Source organism: Microtus pennsylvanicus, chromosome 5 (genome assembly GCF_037038515.1).
Source record: "Microtus pennsylvanicus isolate mMicPen1 chromosome 5, mMicPen1.hap1, whole genome shotgun sequence".
Classification (NCBI taxonomy): domain Eukaryota; kingdom Metazoa; phylum Chordata; class Mammalia; order Rodentia; family Cricetidae; genus Microtus; species Microtus pennsylvanicus.
Window position 1 is genome coordinate 110,004,140 of NC_134583.1, and position 21,606 is coordinate 110,025,745.

Consider the following 21,606-nt stretch of genomic DNA (forward strand, 5'->3'; position numbering starts at 1 on the left):
AGTCATAAACAAGTCTAAAAATTATCTGCAATGAGAGAATCAAGACACACATTCTGTAATCATTAAGACTAAATAAAGAAAAAGTTTTTAATGTACCATTCTGCAGAAAGAGATACCAGCATAGAGAAAAGCTATTTCAAAAATTGATGGTGTGCTGATTTAATACTAGACAGGGTTTGTCTTAGGGTTTCTATTGCTGTGAAGAGACACCATGACCACGGCAACTCTTTTATAAGAAAACATTTAAATGGGTCTGGCTTACAGTTCAGTTTTAGTCCATTGTTATCCTTGCAGGGAGAGTGGTGGCAAGAAAGCAGACATAGTGCTGGAAAAAAAGCAGAAAGTTCTACATCTGGATCGGCAGGCAGGAGGAAGAGAGAGTGAGCCACTGGGCCTGGCTTGAACTTCTGAAAACTGAAAGCCCACCCTCTGTGACACACTTGCTCCAACAAATCCACACCTACTCCAACAAGGCCATACCTCCAATAATGGCACTTTCTATGAGTCTGGTGAATTTTTCATTCAAAACACTACAGGGTTATTTTTTTAAGTTATCTATTTAAAAAAAAATTCCTGTTTCCCTTTCCCCATAGGTTGGTAATCCAGAAAGTTAGAATAGAATCTTCACATTCCTCTATTCCATATTCACATTAGCCCCCTTCCCAAATTTTCTATCCTGTTGGTTCAGGATGTGAAGTTTAATGAATTTCCTGGGCCTGAGATTTTTCCTTACTGCCTATGAGCTCAGTTATAGCAGACTGCCTTCAATTTTCCTAGTCACAGAGTTCTAAAACAAGCAGGCACTAGTTGCCAACTAAGAAGAGAAGGGCCTAGTGTCTCCTGCTTATCTATAACTTTTTGATGGGTTTTAAACCCACTTAATTCTGAAATGGATCAGAATGATTTACTTCCTACACAGTAACATATATTATTGGTTATTTTTCATTGCTCTGACCAAAGTACTATAGAGAACAACTTAATGAAGAAAAATATTAATTTGATTAACAGTTTTAGAGGGTTCAGTCTATGACTGCTTGACCTCACATTTTGATCAGCAATCATGGTTATAGGAATTCTTGGTGGAAGAGATTCTTTACCTCATGATGGACAGGAGCCAGAGCAGGGGTAATAATTGTGAATCAGTATATTTGGACTTTTCTTTGGTCTGCCATCTTACAAATAACAACAGAGAGAATTATTAAATGTAGAATATTTCTTTACGTTGTGTGAATATATGGTGCTGTGATTGTGTAATAAAGAAGCTGACTGGCCAGTAGCTGGACAGGATAAGGTTAGGGGTGAGAATGAGATTAAGGACACTGGAAAAAAGGGAGGAAACTTGGGAGTCACGATCCAGACACAGGAAGCAGAACATGTATGAAATGAGGTAACAAGCCATGAGCCATATGATAGAACTTAGATAAGAAATAAGGGTTGATTGAAGTTGTAAGAGCTAGTTAGTAATAAGCCTGAGCTACAGCCAAGCATTTATAATTAATATTGAGTCTCTGCGTTGGAACTTGAAGGGAGGAAAAAAGTCCACCTTTATAGTGAAAGCTTAGCCTTTTCCCCAGCTAGCACTTTTAACTTAAATTAACCTGTTTCTATTAATCTACATTCTGCCACATGACTTGGTTTCCTCACTCTATGCCATATCTGACTTCTGCAGTATCTCACATATCTAGAGTATTCTCACTTCCTCTCTTTGCCCAAAAGTTCTATGTATTCTCTCATGCCTAGCTATTGGCCATTCAGCTTTTCACAGTGATATCTTCTCACGGTATAAACAAATATTATGTAACATTTCCCCCTTTGTCTAAATAAAAAGGAAAGGGTTTTGTAAGAGTAAATTATATATAATAATAAAAATTATCAGATAAGAATTACATTCATAATTTCCAGTCTCCTTAAGCTCTTGATTGTGACACTTTTTTAGACTCCCTAATTTATTTATTTATTTTGAGACAGGGTCTGTCTGTGTACCCTTTGCTGAACTGGAACTTGCTATGTAGATGGGGCTTGCCTGGAACTCAGATACATATTACTTTGAAAACTGTAAGGGTTGGTCAAGAAGTTTTTGTAATTTGTCTCCTTCAGGATTTATCTATTATTTTTCTCATCAATGGACTAGATTTGTTTTTGAGACAAAGACTACAGAAGTGTAAAGTGCTATTTTCATCATATCTTATTTATGGCTAGCAATAACATGCTGTTAAATATAATTTGAATTTTGCATCAGTAGGAGTTTAAATTTTGCTAGCGCTGTTGGTATGAACCTTAATCACCTGGCTGACTTATTGATTTCTTTTTCCTTTTTTTCCTCATCCTTTGAGAGGGAGTCACTGTGTATACTTGTATTGAAGACAGAAGTAGTTGTGCATGTCATTTCCCTGAGGACAAGTATAAAGAAAAAATTCATCAACATGAGAGATTTGTCTTTTCTCACCTATTTTGGTCAATGGAAGCCTTTTTTTTTTAAAATGGCCCTTTCTTCTTATACTATTGTACTATTATTGAGAGGTTTCTTTCTGTTTGCTGGTACTGTAAGATGTTTCAGAATCACCTTGCATATTTCCAGCTGCAGTATTGTAACAAGCCAGTCTTCAAAGGGCACTTGTTTCTCTTCTTTTTCCTTCCTACTCTTCAGAGTGTGTATATGCGTTTATGTTGGTTTGAGTGTACTTATGTGCTTTTGTGTATTGAGACCAGAAGTTAATGTTGGGTATGTTTCTCATTACTTTCAACCTTATTCTGTAAGACTGTCTCTCACTGAACCTAGAGCCCAGTGATTGAGCAGGCTGATTTGTGGCAAGCATGCGGGAGCTGCCTGTTGTGCTATCCCATCCTAAGCACTGGAGTTATAAATGCCCACTACCATGCCCAGCTAATTTTATGAAGTTCTTAAGCAGTGCTCCAATATTAAATATACTTGCCATACTCTAAATATACATCTATAGTGGTAGTTAGAAATAAATCATTTACAAAAGATTAGGGAAAAGATGCCTAGTCAATTATAAACTTTTAAATAATCACATTAAGGAATCATTGTAAAAGTGTTTTTTAATTATGTGGTTTTTAATTTATGTATATGCAACAAATGTGCATGTATATGTGTAGATCACAGGTTGAGGTGTAGGGTATCTTCTTTAGTCACTATCTACCGTGCTTTTTTTGACTCACTGAACTTGAAGCTCAGGGATCCATTTGTCTTCATAGTATCAACCCCTGCTTCTCTACCAGTGCTGGCATTACAGGCTTGCACCACTGTGCCTAGCTTTTTATATGGTTTTAGGGATCTGAACTTGGTTCTTCATGTTTGTATAGCAAGTACTTTACCAACTGAGCCAATTCCTCAGTTGCTGTGAGGGTACTTGTTGTCTTTGTTCCTGGGTTTTCAAAAGTGCTGAATTGAGCAAGGACATTTTTAAAAAGAATATTTTGTAATATATATATTTATATTCATATATATAAATATATATATTTATATTCATACATACTATTTTTGCGGGGAAGGAAATGATTTTTTTTTCAGCTTATAGTTTATAGTCCAACATGAAGTTCATGAAGTTGAAGACAAGAACTTGAGGCAAAACTGATGCAAAGTCTGTTAAGGAGTGTTGCATACTGGCTTGTCCCTTATAACTTGCCCAGCCTGCTGCCTTCTTTTTTTATTTTCTTTTTAAAATTGATTTTATTGAGCTATACATTTTTTTCTGCTCTCCTTCCTTTCAACACCCTCCCATGGTTCCCATGCTTTCAATTTACTCAGGAGATCTTGTCTATTTCTGTTTCCCATGTAGATTAGATCCATGTATATCTCTTAGGGTCTGCATTGTTGTCTAGGTTCTCTGGGATTGTGATTTGTAGGCTGGCTTTCTTTGCTTTATGTTTAAAAACCACTTATGAGTGAGTACATACGATATTTGTCTTTCTGGGTCTGGGTTACCTCACTTAATATGATGTTTTCTGGCTCCATCTATTTGCCTGAAAATTTCAGGATGTCATTTTTTTCTGCTGTGTAGTACTCCATTGTGTAAAGGTACCACATTTTCCTTATCCATTCTTTGGTCAAGGGGCATTTAGGTTGTTTCTAGGTTCTGGCTATGACAAACAATGCTGCTGTGAACATAGTTGAGCACATCTCCTTGTGGTACAGTTGAGCATCCTTTGGGTATATATCCAAAAGTGGTATTTCTAGGTCTTGAAGGTTATTTCCTAATTTTCTGAGAAATCGCCATACTAATATCCAAAGAGACTGTACCAGCTTGCATTCCCACCAGCAATTCAGGAGTGTTCCCTTTTCCCCACCACCTCTCCAGAATAAGTTGTCATCAGTGTTTTTGATCTTAGCCATTCTTACAGGTGTAAAATGGAATCTCAGAGTCATACATATGAATTTATGTAGATACATATATCTGAATATATATGTCACTGTTGGTGTCTCTATTAAACTTTATTATTACTTTTTACCCTTTTAAGAAGACATTTATTTCTATTTTATGAATATAAATTTTTTTTTTTTTTTTGATTTTCGAGACAGGGTTTCTCCGTAGCTTTTGGTTCCTGTCCTGGAACTAGCTCTTGTAGACCAGGCTGGCCTTGAACTCACAGAGATCCGCCTGTCTCTGCCTCCCGAGTGCTGGGATTAAAGGCGTGCACCACCACTGCCCGGCTGAACATAAATTTTTTGCATGTATGTTTGTGTGCCATGTGCAAGCAATGTCCACTGAGGCCAGAAGACAGCATCAGAAATCCTGGAACTAGAGTTATAGACTGTTGGAAGCTATCGTTTGTGTATTAGAAGCCACAACTGGATCTTCTGCAAGCACATAAGTGCTCTTAACTACCGAATCATTTCTTCAGCCCCCACTTCTCAGTTTGTGGGTGTGTGGGTGGAGTGGTGTGGTAGAGACACAATTGTAGGCTTTTTTGTTGAGTTGTTTTTCTGTTGTGCTAAAACAGTTTATAGCTGAGGCTGGCTTTAAAAACCAGATCCTCTTGTCTCTACCTCCCAAATGCTGGTGTTACAGATGCACACCATCACACTTGGTCAGAAGCTGCTGCTTTTGAAGGCAGTGAAAGGATGAACTTATTTTCATAGAAGAGACAGTAATCAGTCAAAAATACTTACAGTTCTTTTGTTCTGGCAAACTTCTGTGCCTCCTTTCCAGACTACCTGAGAAGAGCTTCATAAGAGACTAATTTTCTTAGCTGGTTTCGCTTTTTATTTTCCGTGCTTATGCTTTGACTGTCACCTAGTTTGATGGTTTTGAGATAGTCTTCACTATTTAGTCTAGGGTGGCCTTGCATTTGTGAACCTTTTGCATACCCAGGTTTTGGTGTTACAGGCTCTTTGTACCACTGGCTTTATTTAATAATTCATGTATTTTATGTTAATATATAATTTAGATACTAGGTGTCTTAACTTTGTTACTACATGGTCTGGCCGTTGGGACAACGATTTCACTATCAACTGGTTTCAAATTCTAGTTAAATTGTTTATTAGTTGTATAAGGTTTTGCAAGGCAGTTTACTCTATTTTTTCCATTTAGGAACATTGTGGACTTGGCACTTAACTATAAAAGGCTACTGTGGTATTCATACTTTAATATTTTTAATTGCATTTAATTAGTTTATTGGCTGCAGAAGCTAACATAAGTTTGTGTCCCTTTCAGTTTAAAATGAAGTTGCCATTAAGAATTTTTGAAATTTTGTCTAATGCTTTTAAAGTGCTTATTTCTGGATAGTTCATTTATTCCTTGAATATTTGTGTATTTAATGCTCATTTGTTTAGGTATTGGGGACAGAGAAGTAGACAAATGATATTTTGCTTTGCCTCCTGAGAATTTCATTGTTGATTTATGTAGGTAAACTGAAAACAATTTTAAATGCTACTACTTTGGTACTAGGAGGATGGCTTAGCAGTTAAGAGCACTTAATAATTTTGCAGAGGACCTAAGTTTGGTTCCAAGCTCCCATTTGGTGGCTCACAGTCATCTGTAACTATTCCAGGAGGCTCTGGCACACTCTTGGCCTTTGTGAGAACTGTATGCACATGGTGCACATACAGACAAATAGGCAAACCACTCATACATATAAAAATAAGCTTGGCAAAACCTATTACTTTAATTATGAATTTCTTTCATGTACTGAAATACTGATTAGTTAACATATAAAAATCTTGTTAAAAACTGAGGATTATCTGTGCATGGTTGCCTTCACTTTTAATCCCAGAGGTAAAAGCAGGTGGATCTCTGTGAGTGCAATACAAGATTGAATTGGTCTACATAAGGAGTTTTTGGCTAGTCAGGGTAAAGTGGTTGAGACCCTGTCTCCCAAAAACAAATGAATCAAACAATTTAGAAGCTTCCCTTTATATCTTAAATATGTGGGGTGTCTATGCCATTTTGTTTTGTCAGATTTTTTCAGGGGGGAGAGGATGACCGCGCTAAAATATAATCCAAGACCTGGCAGATTTTTAGGCCTTAGTCAACTACTTATACCTCTTAGCTTCAGATTTCCCCCTCTTTCAATGTACAGCTCCCTATAATTACAGTTGTTTTGTGGCTCACAAACAGAAGTTCTTTTTCCCCCTTTCCTGTGTCTTAAATATTGTCTGGACAGCAAAAGGAGCAGGTGAATTTTCAAGCTGATTTTAAAGGTGGCAGGCATGAAGTTTTCATTACTCAGCTTCATTATATTGCCGTATTTGCTGACGTTGAGTAATACATGATCATCCTTTCAGTCTTCTGCATGTGCTGTGAGGAACTAGTTATTACCAATCCTATTTGAAGAACCTGGAGATGTTTGGGTAGGAGCCAGGATTATCCATTCCTATTTTTCATTGTTGATATTTTATTATGTTGTCTCCATTTGTATATAGTACAATGTAGTTATAAAGTTTAGTACCATGTAGTACAATAAAGTTTAATAGTAACATGCAAAGAATAGCTTAATGAATTACTATAAAGTAAATTTTTCTAAACACCACCCAAATGATCAAAGCTGAATAGCATGTCCCTTTTACTAATTATAAATTCATATTTTTAAAACATTTTTAAATTTTATATATGCATTTGTACATCTATATTTGAAGTGAGATAACTTGAGTCCTTGGGAAAAATAGTTCTCAACTGCTGAGCCTTCTCTAGTCCATAATTCTTTTCTTGAAACTGTTGCCCAAATATAGTAGTCTTTTCTGTGGTCTTTATACAATTTTTAACAACTTACTAACATACAACCTGTTTATGTAATCCTAATGTAGCTGTTTCTGAGTTTTATGTAAATGGAAGCATATTGCATTTTTAAGATTGGTATTTCCAGTTAAATATTATGAGAGAGTCATGTTTAGAGTTGGAGAGACTCATATTCCCAACTGACTCTCTATTTTAGCTGTGTGTTTTTTGTGTTATATTGGATAGATGTATATGTGTATGTTCATGTGCCTAAGTGCAGGTGCCATGGCACATGTGTGAAGGTCTTTGCTTTCTACCTTGTTTGAGACACTCTTTACTGTTCAGTGTTGCATACTTATATGTAACTTCAGTGTTACATTCAGGCTGACTGGCTCACAAGCTTCTGGGAGTCCTCTTGTCTCTGTTTCCCATCTTCCTGGCAGTTGTACTACTGTGGCCAGCTTCCGTGTAGGTTCCCAGTATTCAAGCTCAGGTCTTCATGAGGTGTTGCAGGGGCTTTTCTCACTGGGTCATCTCCTATGTCTTCAGAGGACAAATATGTCTCATGTCTACACTTTATTGGAAAAACAGGAATGATTTTGTATTATAATTATTAAAGGAAGCAATTATATAATCGAAACAGCTAATGTTTACTAAACAGACAATAGAAAATAAAATTACCAAGTTTTAATGAGTCAAGTTGAATATGCTAATACTTAGTGAAAAAAGACAGTTGTTTGATCTCTGCACATATATGCCCACTGGGTTGGATTTTCTTAAATACATTGATATGTTTTAAAACTGCAAAAGTATGAAGCTGGGACAAAATAACTTTTTAGGGATTATACCTTTGAAAGGTGTGAATGCTGATTTATCTGCAGAGCTGTGTTTTCCACAGAACAAAGGAAGTGTTTAGAAATGGATTTGATGGTCTTCTCTACTCAGGCTAAGACAAGATTGCGAGTTCAAGGTCAGTCTGAATTTTACATCACAAGTTTCAGGCATCCTGGACAAAGTGAGGTCATGTTCCCCACCATTACCTTCAAAGACAAAAAAGGAAAAAAAAATAAAAAGAAAGCAAAACAAAGAGTTATGCCTGGTAGTTCAAGTCTGTAGCTCTTGGTTCTCAGGAGGCTGAAACTATAGAGAATTGTAAGTTCTGAGCATGGACGCACTGTGAAGTGGCCTTGTTTGGTTGTTTTTAAAAAGTAGCTATGCAGTTCAGTTGTACTGTACTTGCCTAGCATGTGTAGATTCAATACCTAGTAGCAGAGACGCATTCAGAGAAAGTTTGAACAGTAATCTAGCATTTGCTGTTTCTTATATCTAATTTTTAGTTACCTTGCTTCTCATGCTTTAGTTTTTCTTTCTTTTTAAAAGTTAATGGTTTAGTTAAATGTCAAATATGTGTGGCCTTTTCTGTATGTGGAGATTATATATGTAAGTATATGTGTATATATATATGCTTTTGTGTTTGTTTTTTATGTTTTGAGACAAGATCTCAATATATAGCCCAGGCCACCTTGAATTTTTTAGGCCTCTGATTTGAGAGAACTTGTATTATAGGCACACAACTCCATCATGCCAGGTTTATTTGTGGCTTTGAATATTTTCTTTCAAAAGGTTTACTAAGATACATATATACACTGGCTTTGATCATCCGATCAAAGTAGGTTTTGGGATTTTTTTTTAAAAAAGCCTTTTATGTCTTTGTCATTTAAGGTGCAATGGACATGTAATTATTTTTTCTTTTTTAAATCTCATGAGATTGCAAGTGTGCACTACTACACTTGGTGCTTGTAGCTATATTTCTATAAGAATTAAGGTCAGTTCTTAATTACAGGTTCATGTGAGTGACTTTTCCACTCCATCCCCAATTGTAGCCCCAAACAGATCTTTTCATTTCTTATATACACATTTATTATAGTTTTTAAATATATAAAATATTGTTCTTTTTTTTTTGATATTTTGGCATCTGTCAAGAAACCTTGCTGGCTGGGGAGAGACTGCCTTTCCTAGGACTAGAGAATTCCATTTTTGTTTTGTGAATTCCTAGAAATAATTGATACATTGTCAGAAAGGATATCTTTCATATACAGTAGATCAATTCCGAGTCCATATCCCAACCATCCTCTTTTCTCCATTACACACATTAAGACAATATTTTTCTGTTCTGATCATTTATGGCAAGGTGACAGACAACTAGAGACCTCCGCCAATAGCCTGAAGCCGGTTGTAACACATTCACACTCATTAATCTTAGATCATTTGCCCTGCCCTGTCCTGCCCTGCTTTTTCCCAGAGAAGACAGAGTAAAGGCACTGGGCTGTGATTTCTTAGTTTTTTTTCTGCCTCTTGATTAAACCTGCTTTGCTATGTGATCTTGAATTGAAATATTCTTTAAATAACACTTAATATCTCTACTTTGCATTTTATTGATATAAATTAAAATCATGTGGATATACTTTGAATATTTTACTCATACTTTTTTTTGCCATGTTATAACTTCATATTTTGAAACATAGGGTCTCATTATGTAACTTAGACTGGCATTGTTCTGCTTTAGCCTCTCTTGGGCTGGGGTTATATGAACATACTACCAGATGTCTGTTTTGCCACTCTCTTCTAAATTATTCTTGTTCTTAACTTTTTCTAAGTTATATAGAAGGGTACCATGACAGTATCCTGATTTTATGTTTTAATAATTTTTATTCTGAACTGTCCTCAAAACCCATACTCTGTAAGTTTTATCTTCTACATGCAATTTAGCCTATTTAAAATTGTCATTCACATGTCTATGCATTTTGCAATATATTTAGAATTTAAAAGCACTACCAGTTTTTAATATGCATTATTGTAAATGGCTTGCTTTGGTGAATAAGAAAATAAAACTTTAGTTTCCAGCTGTAAGTGTAGATTTACTGTACTCAAATAACTATCTTTATGAACTAATACATTTTATTTTGTGTTATCTAATTATTAGCTCTACCTGCTGGCTTTTTAAATATTGCTAGACAGATTATAGCATTTCATTTTGACTGCTCACTGATCCATAGTGGAGTTTATTCATGGGGGGGGGGTGCTTTGTTTTGTTTTTGAGACAGCTCTTTCTATATAGCCTAGGATGGCTTTGAACTTGTGATCCTCTAGCCTAAGATTCCCAAGTGCTGGGATTACAGATTATCACCTCACCCTGCCCCACCCCACACTTGAGACAAAAGGTTTGTTTACTGCTGTTGTTCTACTGTCAACCATATACCTTATTCCCTGTTATAATGATACAGTTGGAATGTTAAACATCACTATGATTTGGCTTACTGTGAGTGAATTGTAATTTATTTATTCTTATAAACATTAGCATTGGTTTTTTTGTTTGTTTTAGCTGTTGCTTACAAGAGAGTGTCTTTAAATTTATTAGTTACTATTGAGGAAGAATTAAGTCTATTCATTTAACATATATGTAGTAAATAGCATGTTCCATCTGATTCTTGATTATACCTAACCTACTTGATGGTTGGTAGTAACAGCAGCAGCAGCAGCAGCAGCAGTAGTAGTAGTAGTTGTAGTTGTAATTATTATTAGTAGTAATAGTTCTTGTCTCCTTCCCTCCCCCCTCTCTTCTCTCCCTTCTTGTCCCTCCCTCCCTCCCTCCCTCCCTCCCTCCCTCTGTTTCTCTCTCTTTAGGCTTTATTCTTATATTGTATTAAACCCTGTCTTTTAAGTTATTTCGTTGCTGCGGTATTCACTTTGCATACTGCCTTTGGTTCAGTGTTGTACCAAAATGAAAGTTACTGGTCTTGGCTTATACTTCCCCTTTTAATGTAAGCTTGGTGATTTGAAAGGTGTGTGTGTGTGTGTGTGTGTGTGTGTATTTCTGAGCTTATCACTTAACTTTGAAGTTTATAATAATTACCTATTTTTGTCAGATTTAACAAGCTTTACTTAGTTAAATAAGTGTAGGTGAAACCTACACTTACTTTCAGGGTCAAGGTTCTTTAATACCTGGATTTACATCTTGTTAGCTTTTGCCTACAACAAGCTAATGATGCCTTTTTCATAAAAGTTTTTTCATAAAGCAGTAATTGATAGCTTTATTATGATTAGGCAAACCTAAGTAAAGAACATTGCATATTATCTGGCACATGTGAGTATAAGTCATTTTATAACACACTTTATTTCCAAGCAATACCATATGTATTTTTGTTTGCTTTCTGTTGCTGTGATAAAACACTGATTAAAGCAACTTGGAGAGAACAGAGCTGATTTGACTCACACTTCCAGGCCACAGTCTGTTTTTGAGGAAAGTTGGGGCAAGAACTTAAACAGAAACTTAAGCAGAAACTGTGTGGAAAGGCTGCTTAGACTCATCTCTACCTTTCCCTCTGTTAGCTTTTTTATTTTAATTTATTTTTCTCTCATATGGTACATCCCAACTGCAGTTTCCCCTCCTTCTCTCCTAGTCCCACTTTATCCCCCACCTTCTCTCTCTCCCAGACCTGTTCCTTTCCCTTCAGAGAAGGGCAGGCCTCTCAGGGATATCAACCAAACATAACATATCAAGTTGCAGTAAGAGTAGGCACCTCCCCCTCATATTAAAGCTGGACAAGGCAAACCAGTATGAAGAAAAGGGTCTCAAAAAGCAGGCAAAAGAGTCAGAGACAGCCTTGTTCCCCTATTAGGAATACCACGAGAAGACCAGGCTACACAATCAGAGGGCCTAGGTCTAGCCTATGCAGACTTCCCTGATTGTTGTTTCTCTGTGAGTCCTATAAGCCCAGGTTAGTTGATTCTTTAGGTTTTCTTGTATCCTTGACTCATCTACAATCCTTCCCCCCCCCCCCCCCCCCCAGGATTCCCTGAGCTCCACCTTGTGTTTGGCTCTGGGTCTCTGGATCTGTTCTCATTAGTTGCTGGATGAAATCTCTCAAATGACGATTGAACTAATCACTGATCTATGAATATAGCAGACTATAATTAGGAATAATTTTATTGTTTGTTTATGCCAGTCATATTTGGTTCTATCCTAGGACACTGGACTATCCAGTCTCTGGTTCCTGACTATACAGTCAGTATCAGGGCTGGGGTCCCTTTCATGACATGGGTCTCAAGCTTGGCCAGTCATTGATTGATTGGGCACTCACAATCTGTATACCACCCTTCTTACCCCAGAATATCTTCCATGCTGGACAAATTGTAGATCGGAGATTTTGTGGCTGGGTTGGTGTCCCAGTCCATCCATTGGAAGCCTTGCCTGGTTACAGAAGATGACTGGTTCAGGCTCCTTATCTCCCATTAGTAGGAGTTTTAGGTCATCCTCATAGATTTCTGGGAATTTCCATTGCACTAGGTTTCTACCTTACCCCCAAAATGCCCTCCAACTCGAATCATCTCTCCCAGTATTTTTTTCCTCTATCCTCTCCAACCTGATACCTCCTGTTCCTGCCCCCAGTCCACCCAAAATATTTATCAAATTTCCCCTTTCTAGGGAAATTTTGTGTTGTTCCTCCCCAAACCCTTGTAACTTCTCTAGGTCTGCAGATTTGTCTTCTAGCTTTCTTATATATCCTAGACTCACCAACCTAGGGATAGTGCCTCCCACAGTGGGCTGGGCCCCCCTTATCACTTATCAATCAAGATAGCCTTTTACAGACATTCTCATTGGCCAGTCTGATTGAAGCAGTTCTTCCATTAAGTTTCTCTCTTTCCAGGTGATCGTGTCAAGCCGACATTAGAAACTAGCCAACACCATCTGTTAGAATTATGTTAAGTGGTCTCTTTTGCCTTCAAGGGAAAGCTAGATTGAGATGATGAACATGTGTTGGCGATTTCATATTTTCTTTGTAAGGACTTTCAAAAAGAAAGGTTTAAAAGATTTGTTTTTTTTTCTTTTTTGTTTTTTTTTTACCTGAAACAAACAAAACCTTTGCCTCTTACCAATGTCCTCACATTTTTAGAATATCCTTCTTTCCACTCCTCTCAGTTTCTCTCCAACCTCTCCTCTCCTCCAGATCCATTATTTCATTTCCCTTCAGAAAAGATCAGACCTCCTAGGGATATCCACCAAACATGGCATAACAAGATACATTAAGACTAAGCACATACCGTCATGTCAAGACTGGGCAAGGCAACCTGGTGGGAGGTAAGGGGTCCCCAAGAACAGAAGAGTCAGAGATACCCCCATTTCCACTCTTAGGAGTCTCACAAAAACACCATACTAACAACCATAACAAATACGCAGAGGACTTATCCACAGGCCCATATAATCTCTGTGATTGTTGCTTCAGTTTCTGAGCCCCTATAAAGCCTACGTAGTTGATGTCTGTGGGCTATCTTCTGCTGTCCTGACCCTTCTAGCTCCTACAATTCTTTCTTGCCCTCCTCCATGGGATTTTTTGAGTTTTGTGGGGAGAGACCTGATAGAGATCTCCAATTTGGACTCTCTCCCTCTTTTTGCCTAATATTTGGGTATAGGTCTCTGCAACACCTGACATCTCAGTGGAGACTGTGAAAACCACAAGGGCCTGATAGATGTCCTGAAGACTCTAAAGACAACTATAGCCAGCAAAACCTTCAGTTACCATAGAAGGAGAAAACAAGATATTCCATGATAAAGTCAAATTTAAACTTTTATCGGAAGGATATAGAATTTTTTTTAACCTGCCTGTTTCTTAATTCTGATATACATATGTTTTAATCCCTGTTTTCTGTTTATAAAAGTTGTTGGTTAGGTCTGAATCATTACTGGATACCTTGTGTCTTCTACCTCTTTCCTTACATTTTATCTTTGTTCTTTGAAGTAATAACTGGACATAATTGCCTAGTGAGTTACTAATCCATTAAAGAACTTTTCCCAGTTTATATACATTAGTTTAGCAGTGTATATTTCCATTCTTTATGAGTAATTCTCTCATTCTCAAGTTTTATTTTCACTTCTTTTTGGACTGATTGTGTAAGTTATTTTTAGGGTTATAAGAATAGAACAAATTGATGTCTTTATAGCTAAAAGTGCTGATTCTGTAATGACAGTGTTCATACATGACTTCTGCATACATAATCATTGTTTTCAAAATAGAGTGTTGTAGACATGGGTATAAAAGAATTGAAATATCTTCATCGAAGGAAATCGGGAAGAAATTCAACTTTTATATTAGTAAATACCAAGATTAAGACAGTACAATAAAATCTAAAAGAATAGGTATGATCTAATCTGTAATCATTTCAAACATGAGTAGCAACAAATATTGTTTGCCTTAATCACTCTCAAATAACTTGAGTTATATTAAAGTTTTTGAAGCAATAGATGAAATTAAGCTTCATTAACTAATTTTAAACTTTTTTTAGGTAAATGAATTGGTGGATGCCAGAGATGCCGGCCTTGGTGCTTGGTTTGAAGCACATATACATAGTGTTACTAGAGCTTCTGACGGACATTCACGTGGCAAAACTCCACTGAAGAATGGCAATTCTTATAAAAGGACTAATGGAAATGTAAATCATAATTCCAAAGAGAACACAAATAAATTGGACAATGTACCCTCTACGTCTAATTCAGACTCTGTTGCTGCTGATGAAGACGTTATTTATCATATCGAGTATGATGAGTAAGTGCTCATATTATTGAGGACTTCATTCATGTTTTTGTGTATAGAAGCAAAACTTTGCATTTCAAGATTATTTTGAATAGTCTTACTGAAGAAATCACTTAGAGGTCATATTCATTCTTTGTTTCTGCTTGTTTAGTGATTGTTATCCAACAAGTAAGGGCCCTTTAACTGTCAGTCATCTCTGGCTTATGAGTGACTTGTTTTTAATCATTCTACTGTTGACTTATTACTTAGAACGTTCAGATTTCTCTTTGTTGGTTATATTTAATATCTTAAGCATTTTATAGAATATATTGTAGCTATTAGAATGAGGCAAAATACAGATACTGCTTTTGGGATAATTTACATACAGATTATTCATTTGAAGGAAATGAATTCATTTCTTTTTAATATGTTCACAGGATTATGCATTACCACAAAGTTTAGAATTTTTTCATTACTATTATCCAAAAAATAAGAAGTCTTCTGTGCATTGATTGATAGTTATGTGCCAGTCTCCTCTAAATAATGTTCTGAAATATTATGATGGGACTTGGCCTTGAGAGTCTAGATTCTAGCACTAAGTTTTCTTTTTAGAAATTATGGAACAAAAGTTATTTGGATATGCTTAAATATTAAGCATACAAAATTCTTGCCACATGCTATGATCTCAAATCTTAGAATGAGCGTACATTTTTTCTAGTACAAGTTAGTTATAAGAACTTAGTAGAGGCAGCTAGAAAGATGACCCAGAGGTTAGGAGCACTGACTGCCCTTCCAGAGGCCCCAGCTTCAATTCCCACATCATCACAACTGTCTGTAACTATAGTTCCAGGGCATCCCTTTTCTGGCCCCTATAGGGAGTCAGGAATGCATGTGGCACACAGATGTACATATAACCCAAACACTGATACATATATAATAATGATGATGATGAGTAAAAAATAATAGCAGTAGTAGAATTTTTTTAAAAAAAGGCAACAACATGGAAGAAACTCAATTTCCAGGATATCTGGAAACAAAAGTAGATACCTTAGCTTTTATGACTGATAGGTTTTGGCTAACCTATCAATATTACTTATCTCAAATGATCATCATACTACTTTTAATTTTAGCCCACTGTAGTAGAACCAACGGTGAGAGTGCATTTTAACATAATGGACTTGGCTGGGATTGGCAATACTGGTGAATTGGTGCTAGTGCAGAAAGGGTCTAGAGTTAGTGAACTGATAAGAAGTCTCTGAATTTAATGAATGTTGTGGCATAGAGCATGGAAACAAGTTACTGTAGTGGTAGACTTACCTTGTCTATTGCCAACAAGTAATCTTTAAGTTCTTGAAAGAGTTTTATCTTAATTTTTAAATATGTTTTTTGTGTGTGGGTGTTTTGCCTATATGTATGTATTACGCCACTTGTGTGCCTGGTGCCCATAGAGGCCAGAAGGGGGCATAGGATTCTCTAGAATTGGAATACTTACTGTTAAAGAAATTCTGTAGCCAGTACTCTAGCTAGTTGAGAGGAGCCTTTTGGTCCAAGAGGCAGGGTTTTCATTTGGGATAGAGGTGACCTAGAGGAGAGGCAGAGCAGAGAGTAAGGCCGTGTTGTTGAGCCAGGAAACAGCTGCGGTGGGGTTTTTCTGCAGTAGCTTGCGGTTCACGCCTCAGTTCTTTCTTATATTTTGTTCTTTAGTTTTATAATAAATAAACATAAAAGAAGTCAGTAACACCTGACATTCAACGATTGGCATTGCTAAATACACAAAACACATCTCGGCACATTGACCACTTTCTGGTCCAAGTGCATCCAGCCCCCAAACTGCTCTGAGGTCTGGTGGAGGATGAATACCCTTTGGCTAGCCCCCTTTGCCTGTGTTGGGGTGTTCTCTGAACCCCTCTGTAGACTGCCAATCAAGGCAGCTCAGCTTGTCTTGAGTTTTGCCCACCTCGAGACCTGCTCAGGACTTGGAACTTTGCAGCTGCTGTTACCAAATCACTGGCAGCAGACAGGAAAGTCAAAGCAGAAAATCAAGGCCTGTGTAACAAAGCTGGGGCTCTCAGGCCAATTCTTTCTGACCTTGGCCAAACCTCCCCAAGGTTGTCTCCAGAGGTGGCCATTGGCCTGAGGGCAGTCAGCTTACAGAGTGCTTAGTCTCAGTGCACCTTCCTTGCACCTGGATCTCCCACTGCTGCCTTGGTGCTGCACCAGCTCCATCTTTTGGTCAGATATCATAACTATTTCTGAATACATTCTCACAGTCCAGTCCTCCAACCATTGGCTCTGCCTGCTGGTCAAACACCATCACTACATCTGTATGACCCAGTCTTCCTACTGATAACATGCAAGCTTTACAAATAATTAGCTAAGGAGAATAATACAATTTTGACTGATAAAAGCTTTAGAAATATTTACTGATTTAAAATTTATTTAGAAATATTTACAGATGTAAAATGTAGAAAGATGATTGATAAAATGTAAACCTTAAAAATACTTACTACTCAAAAGATGCAAGCCTTAGAAAAGGTTGCTACTGATAATATGCAAGCCCTGGAAATAATTACTGAAGCAAATACATTTTGACTGATTATTCCACAAGACTGGAAAGATTTAGTTACAGCAGTGTTGGAATCTGGACCTCAGTTAAAAGGGACCAGGTGTTGTGGAGAGATGAAGCTAGGGCCATCTAACATCAAGGTAGGGTTAGATGTTATAAGATTTCCTAAGATTGAATCATTGGTGAGTGCCTTTATACTGATGTGGAAAGACAGATTATATTTGATCACGCCTTGACTCTACGACATACAGCAGCTTTAAATGCTTGGGACAAGATTCAAGAATCAGAAAAGAGTACTAGGCCTTTACTAAAATTTTATAAGGCTCAAAGGAAGCCTTCACTGAATTTTTGCAGAGATTAACTTCATCTGTAAATAGAATGATAGCAGATCTAGAAGTTAAACAAATATTAATTGAATCTTTGACTTTTGAGAATGCTAATTCACAATACAAAAAGGTAATTGGGCCTTTAAAGGTAAGATCAACACCCATAGAGGAATGGATCTGACATATAGTCAATATTGAATCTCATAACCATGATGACACTTGGGTAGGAGAGGTGATTTCCAAAGGTTTGAAGAAAAAAATGTCAGGTGTTTTAATTGTGATAAACAAGGTCATCTGCAAAGGTATTGTAGGCAGATGTTCCTAGAAACTGTTTTTCTAGAGATAGCCCAAACAGATGACCCCAGTCTTCTGGAGTATGCAGAAGGTATGCAAAGGCCACCATTGGACCAATGAATGCAAATTAACAAGGTGCAGGCAAGGTAATCCTTTGCCCTCAGGAAACACCTTAGAGGGCCCCTTGCAGACCCCATGTCAAATTTAGTTCAATCATTCCCTATCACCATGGGGGAAACTTTTCCACAGAACAATCAAAGGACCTAATGCCTATTATAAAAAAGCAAATACCATACTTCTTTGGAGGACAGAGCAGCTTTAGAAGATAAAACAAACTTTCCAATAGAAACCATAAAACAAATATTTTGACAAACTCCTATAAACAACCAAAGACCTAAATTAATAATACAGATAAATGGCATTAAAATGGAGGGTCTGGTAGGCACAGACAGTAAGTATAATTGCACCAAAATCTTGACATCCAAATTGGCCTCTTCAGAGGTAAATGTTCAGCTTCTAGAGCTTGGAACTTTATCTCAGGTGAAACAAAGCTCAAGATGGGTCGGATGCATAGGGCCTGAAGAACAGAGAGAATTAAAATCATATGTGGCCAACATAGCAATGAACTTAAGGAGACATGGTATATTACAACAGTGGAAAACATAGATCAACATTCCTCTAACCTCAAATGACCCATAAAATAAGGAATGCTTCAGGGAGAAATTTTGGAAATTTTTCTCTAGAGCAGTTTTTAGAGTATGTGTAACCAAACAGTTGGTGACCTCTCAAAGGTGTCGGTAGCCCTAACTTTAAAATGGCTAACTGATAAACCTGTGTGGGTGAAACAGTGACGTTTGACATCAGAAAGCTTACAGGCCTTAGAGCAACATACAGGAGAAGCTAAATGTTCAACAATTTGAAGAATTGGTCAGACATTGGAATTCTATATTTGTCATTAAAAACAAAAATTCTTTAAAGTGGAGAATGCTGACACATAAAGTAATTCAACTGATGGACTCTATAACCTGGAATTGCCCCGTCTTCTCTGTTACCTAAAGGATGGTCCATTATAGTGATTTAAAAGACTTTCTTTACTATACCTTTAAAAAAACAATATAAGAATATATAGATAATTTTTATTTACAAGAAAAATTTGACTTCATGGTGTCTACTTATAATAATTCACTTAAAAGGTATCAGTGAAAAGCTCTTCCATGAGAGATGTTAAATCGGCCCCACCATGTGCCAGTTTTATATAAAAGCTGTTGGAAATAATTTGTAAACAGTTTTCTCAATCCATGGTTTCTATGTACAATATTTTACTAGCTGATTCAAACATAGATACCTTAGAATAAATGTTTAAGGAAATAAAGAAAATATTGCTTTATTGGGGATTATAAATTGCTCCAGAAAAAATACAGAGAAGATTCCATTAATCTAGGATATAAAGTAAGTTTGCAAAAAGTTAATGCACAAAAAGTTCTTATTAGGAGAGATCAATTGTGAACTTTTAATGACTTTCAAAAATTACTAGGAGACAGTATCTGGCTTTGGCCCACAATTGGATTAACAACTTAAGAACTAAGTAATTTATTTCAAACCTTATAAGAAGGACTATTAAGTCCAAGGAAATCAGCTGAAGTTGAAGAGAATTGGCTCTGGTACAGAAAAAATTACAGGATGTACATGTGGATTACTTGAATCCAGAACTTAATGTATCCTTGTTATTCTGCTCTCCACCCATTCTTCTACTCAAATTCTTGTGCAGAGATAAGATAATATTCTGGAATGGACATTTTTGCTATGCAAACAGCAAAAAGTTAAAGACCTGTGTAAAAAATATTTCTGAGTTGATTTTAAAAGGAAAATTGAGACTTGTTAACAGAATTTTAGTAGTTTTATTAATACTGAAAATTCCTTTTTATGGACAGAAATTTAGTTTGGCAAAGAGTTTACACTATTTGGGGGTGAGAGATTAACAACAAATATCCCAAAAACATGAGACTTCAATTTATAAAAAGAACCAATTGGGTCTTTCCTCCCATTGTTCAGGGAACAGCAATAGCTGGACCCCCTACATTCTATTCTGATGCAAATACATCATGAAAGGCAGGTTATAAACCAGGGAATTAAAATGGCTCAAAGCCCTTATGATTCTGTTCAAAAGTCATAATTATGTGATATTCTCTTTTTTTTCTCTTCTGGATTTTTCAAGACAGGGTTTCTACATAGCTTTTGGTTCCTGTCCTGGAACTAGCTCTTGTAGACCAGGCTGGTCTCGAACTCACAGAGATCCATCTGCCTCTGCCTCCTGAGTGCTGGGATTAAAGGCGTGCGCCACCACCGCCCGGCTTATGTGATATTCTTAATGGTATTATTAGATTTTTCAGAACCTCTTAATATAGTTACTGATTCTCAATATGCAGTTTATTTACATATTGAAACCACTGAATTTACTTCTGATGATTTAGGATTTTTGCAATTATAGGAATTAGTTAGTAATAGGAATCATCCCATACACACACACAAACACATATCAGATCCCATACAGGTCTACTAGGCCCTCTAACACAAGGTGATGATGAAATTGATCAGCTAGTAGTAGGAAATTTGCTGGAAGCCTCAATTCCATAAGAAACACCGTGTTAATAGCAAGGACTTAAAAAAGAAATTTTCTGTCACTTGGCAACAAGCCAAGGAAATGTCCTACTTGTGCTTTTATAACCAAACTCCACTACCTGCAAGAAGAAACCCAAAGGGTACTCAAATTTGATAAGAGGGTGTGTTTCATTTTGCAGAATTTGGAAAATGAAAAAATATACCATACCATAGATACACATTCAGAATTTCAATGAGCAGGAGGCAGAGGCAGGAGGTAGTCTTTGAGTTCAAGGCCAACCTGGTCTACAGAGTTTCAGGACAGGCTCCAAAGCAATAGAGAAACCAGGTCTCAAAAAACAAAGGAAAGAAAAAGTTTACTAGATTTTTTAAAAAAAATTTCAAACTGTTTTGATGTTAATGTTATTACAAAGTAGTAAGTAATTTTAGCCTTAGGCTTCATCTAATTTTTTATGTGTTATTCCAGGCTTGAGTTTAAACAGATATTTAGGAATATACCCGATATCCCAGATGTATTTAATAGATAATGGTTCTTTAACCTCCCTAAGATTTATAACACATTACATTTAATGTTTTAAGTTTTCTATAGTAAATGATATGCATTTCTAACAGCAATATCTGAAGTCTCCAAACAAATGATGGAGCTCCACAACGATTCTACCTTCATTGTGATAGTACCACTAAGCTGATAAATACCACTTAAAGATCAGCTTTGATCCACAAACTGCCCAGGAAAATTCCAAGATGGCTAGCTGAGATAATTCACCCTCATCTACTACCATCAGTACTTCCAATAAGTCCCGATATGTCCTACACTTTCCCATTACTCAGAGACTGGCAACAAATGATGCAGCTAGCTCTCCCAAGACTTGACCATTGTTTAAGTTTTTTTAGGGTGATAGGATAAAAAGGTAGATTATTGAATCAACTTTCAAACTAAAAAGCAACTAGTCTTAAATAATAAATAGTAATCACCTATACAGTTTAATTATACAATGTGAAGCATTAGACCTTAAAAGCTATTTCAGAAAAAAAAAGGTATTTCAGATAATAAAGAA

At 36.5% G+C, this 21,606-nt stretch overlaps 1 protein-coding gene across 1 annotated transcript in view; it reads left to right on the plus strand.

The window, feature by feature from the left end:
- Positions 1 to 21,606, plus strand: part of Uhrf2 (ubiquitin like with PHD and ring finger domains 2) — an 80,569-nt gene that overhangs the window by 14,281 nt on the left and 44,682 nt on the right. Inside the window, exon 3 of the mRNA XM_075973823.1 lies at positions 14,517 to 14,776. Within this exon, the coding sequence (XP_075829938.1) occupies positions 14,517 to 14,776 (260 nt within the window). The remainder of the gene's footprint in view (positions 1 to 14,516; positions 14,777 to 21,606) is intronic.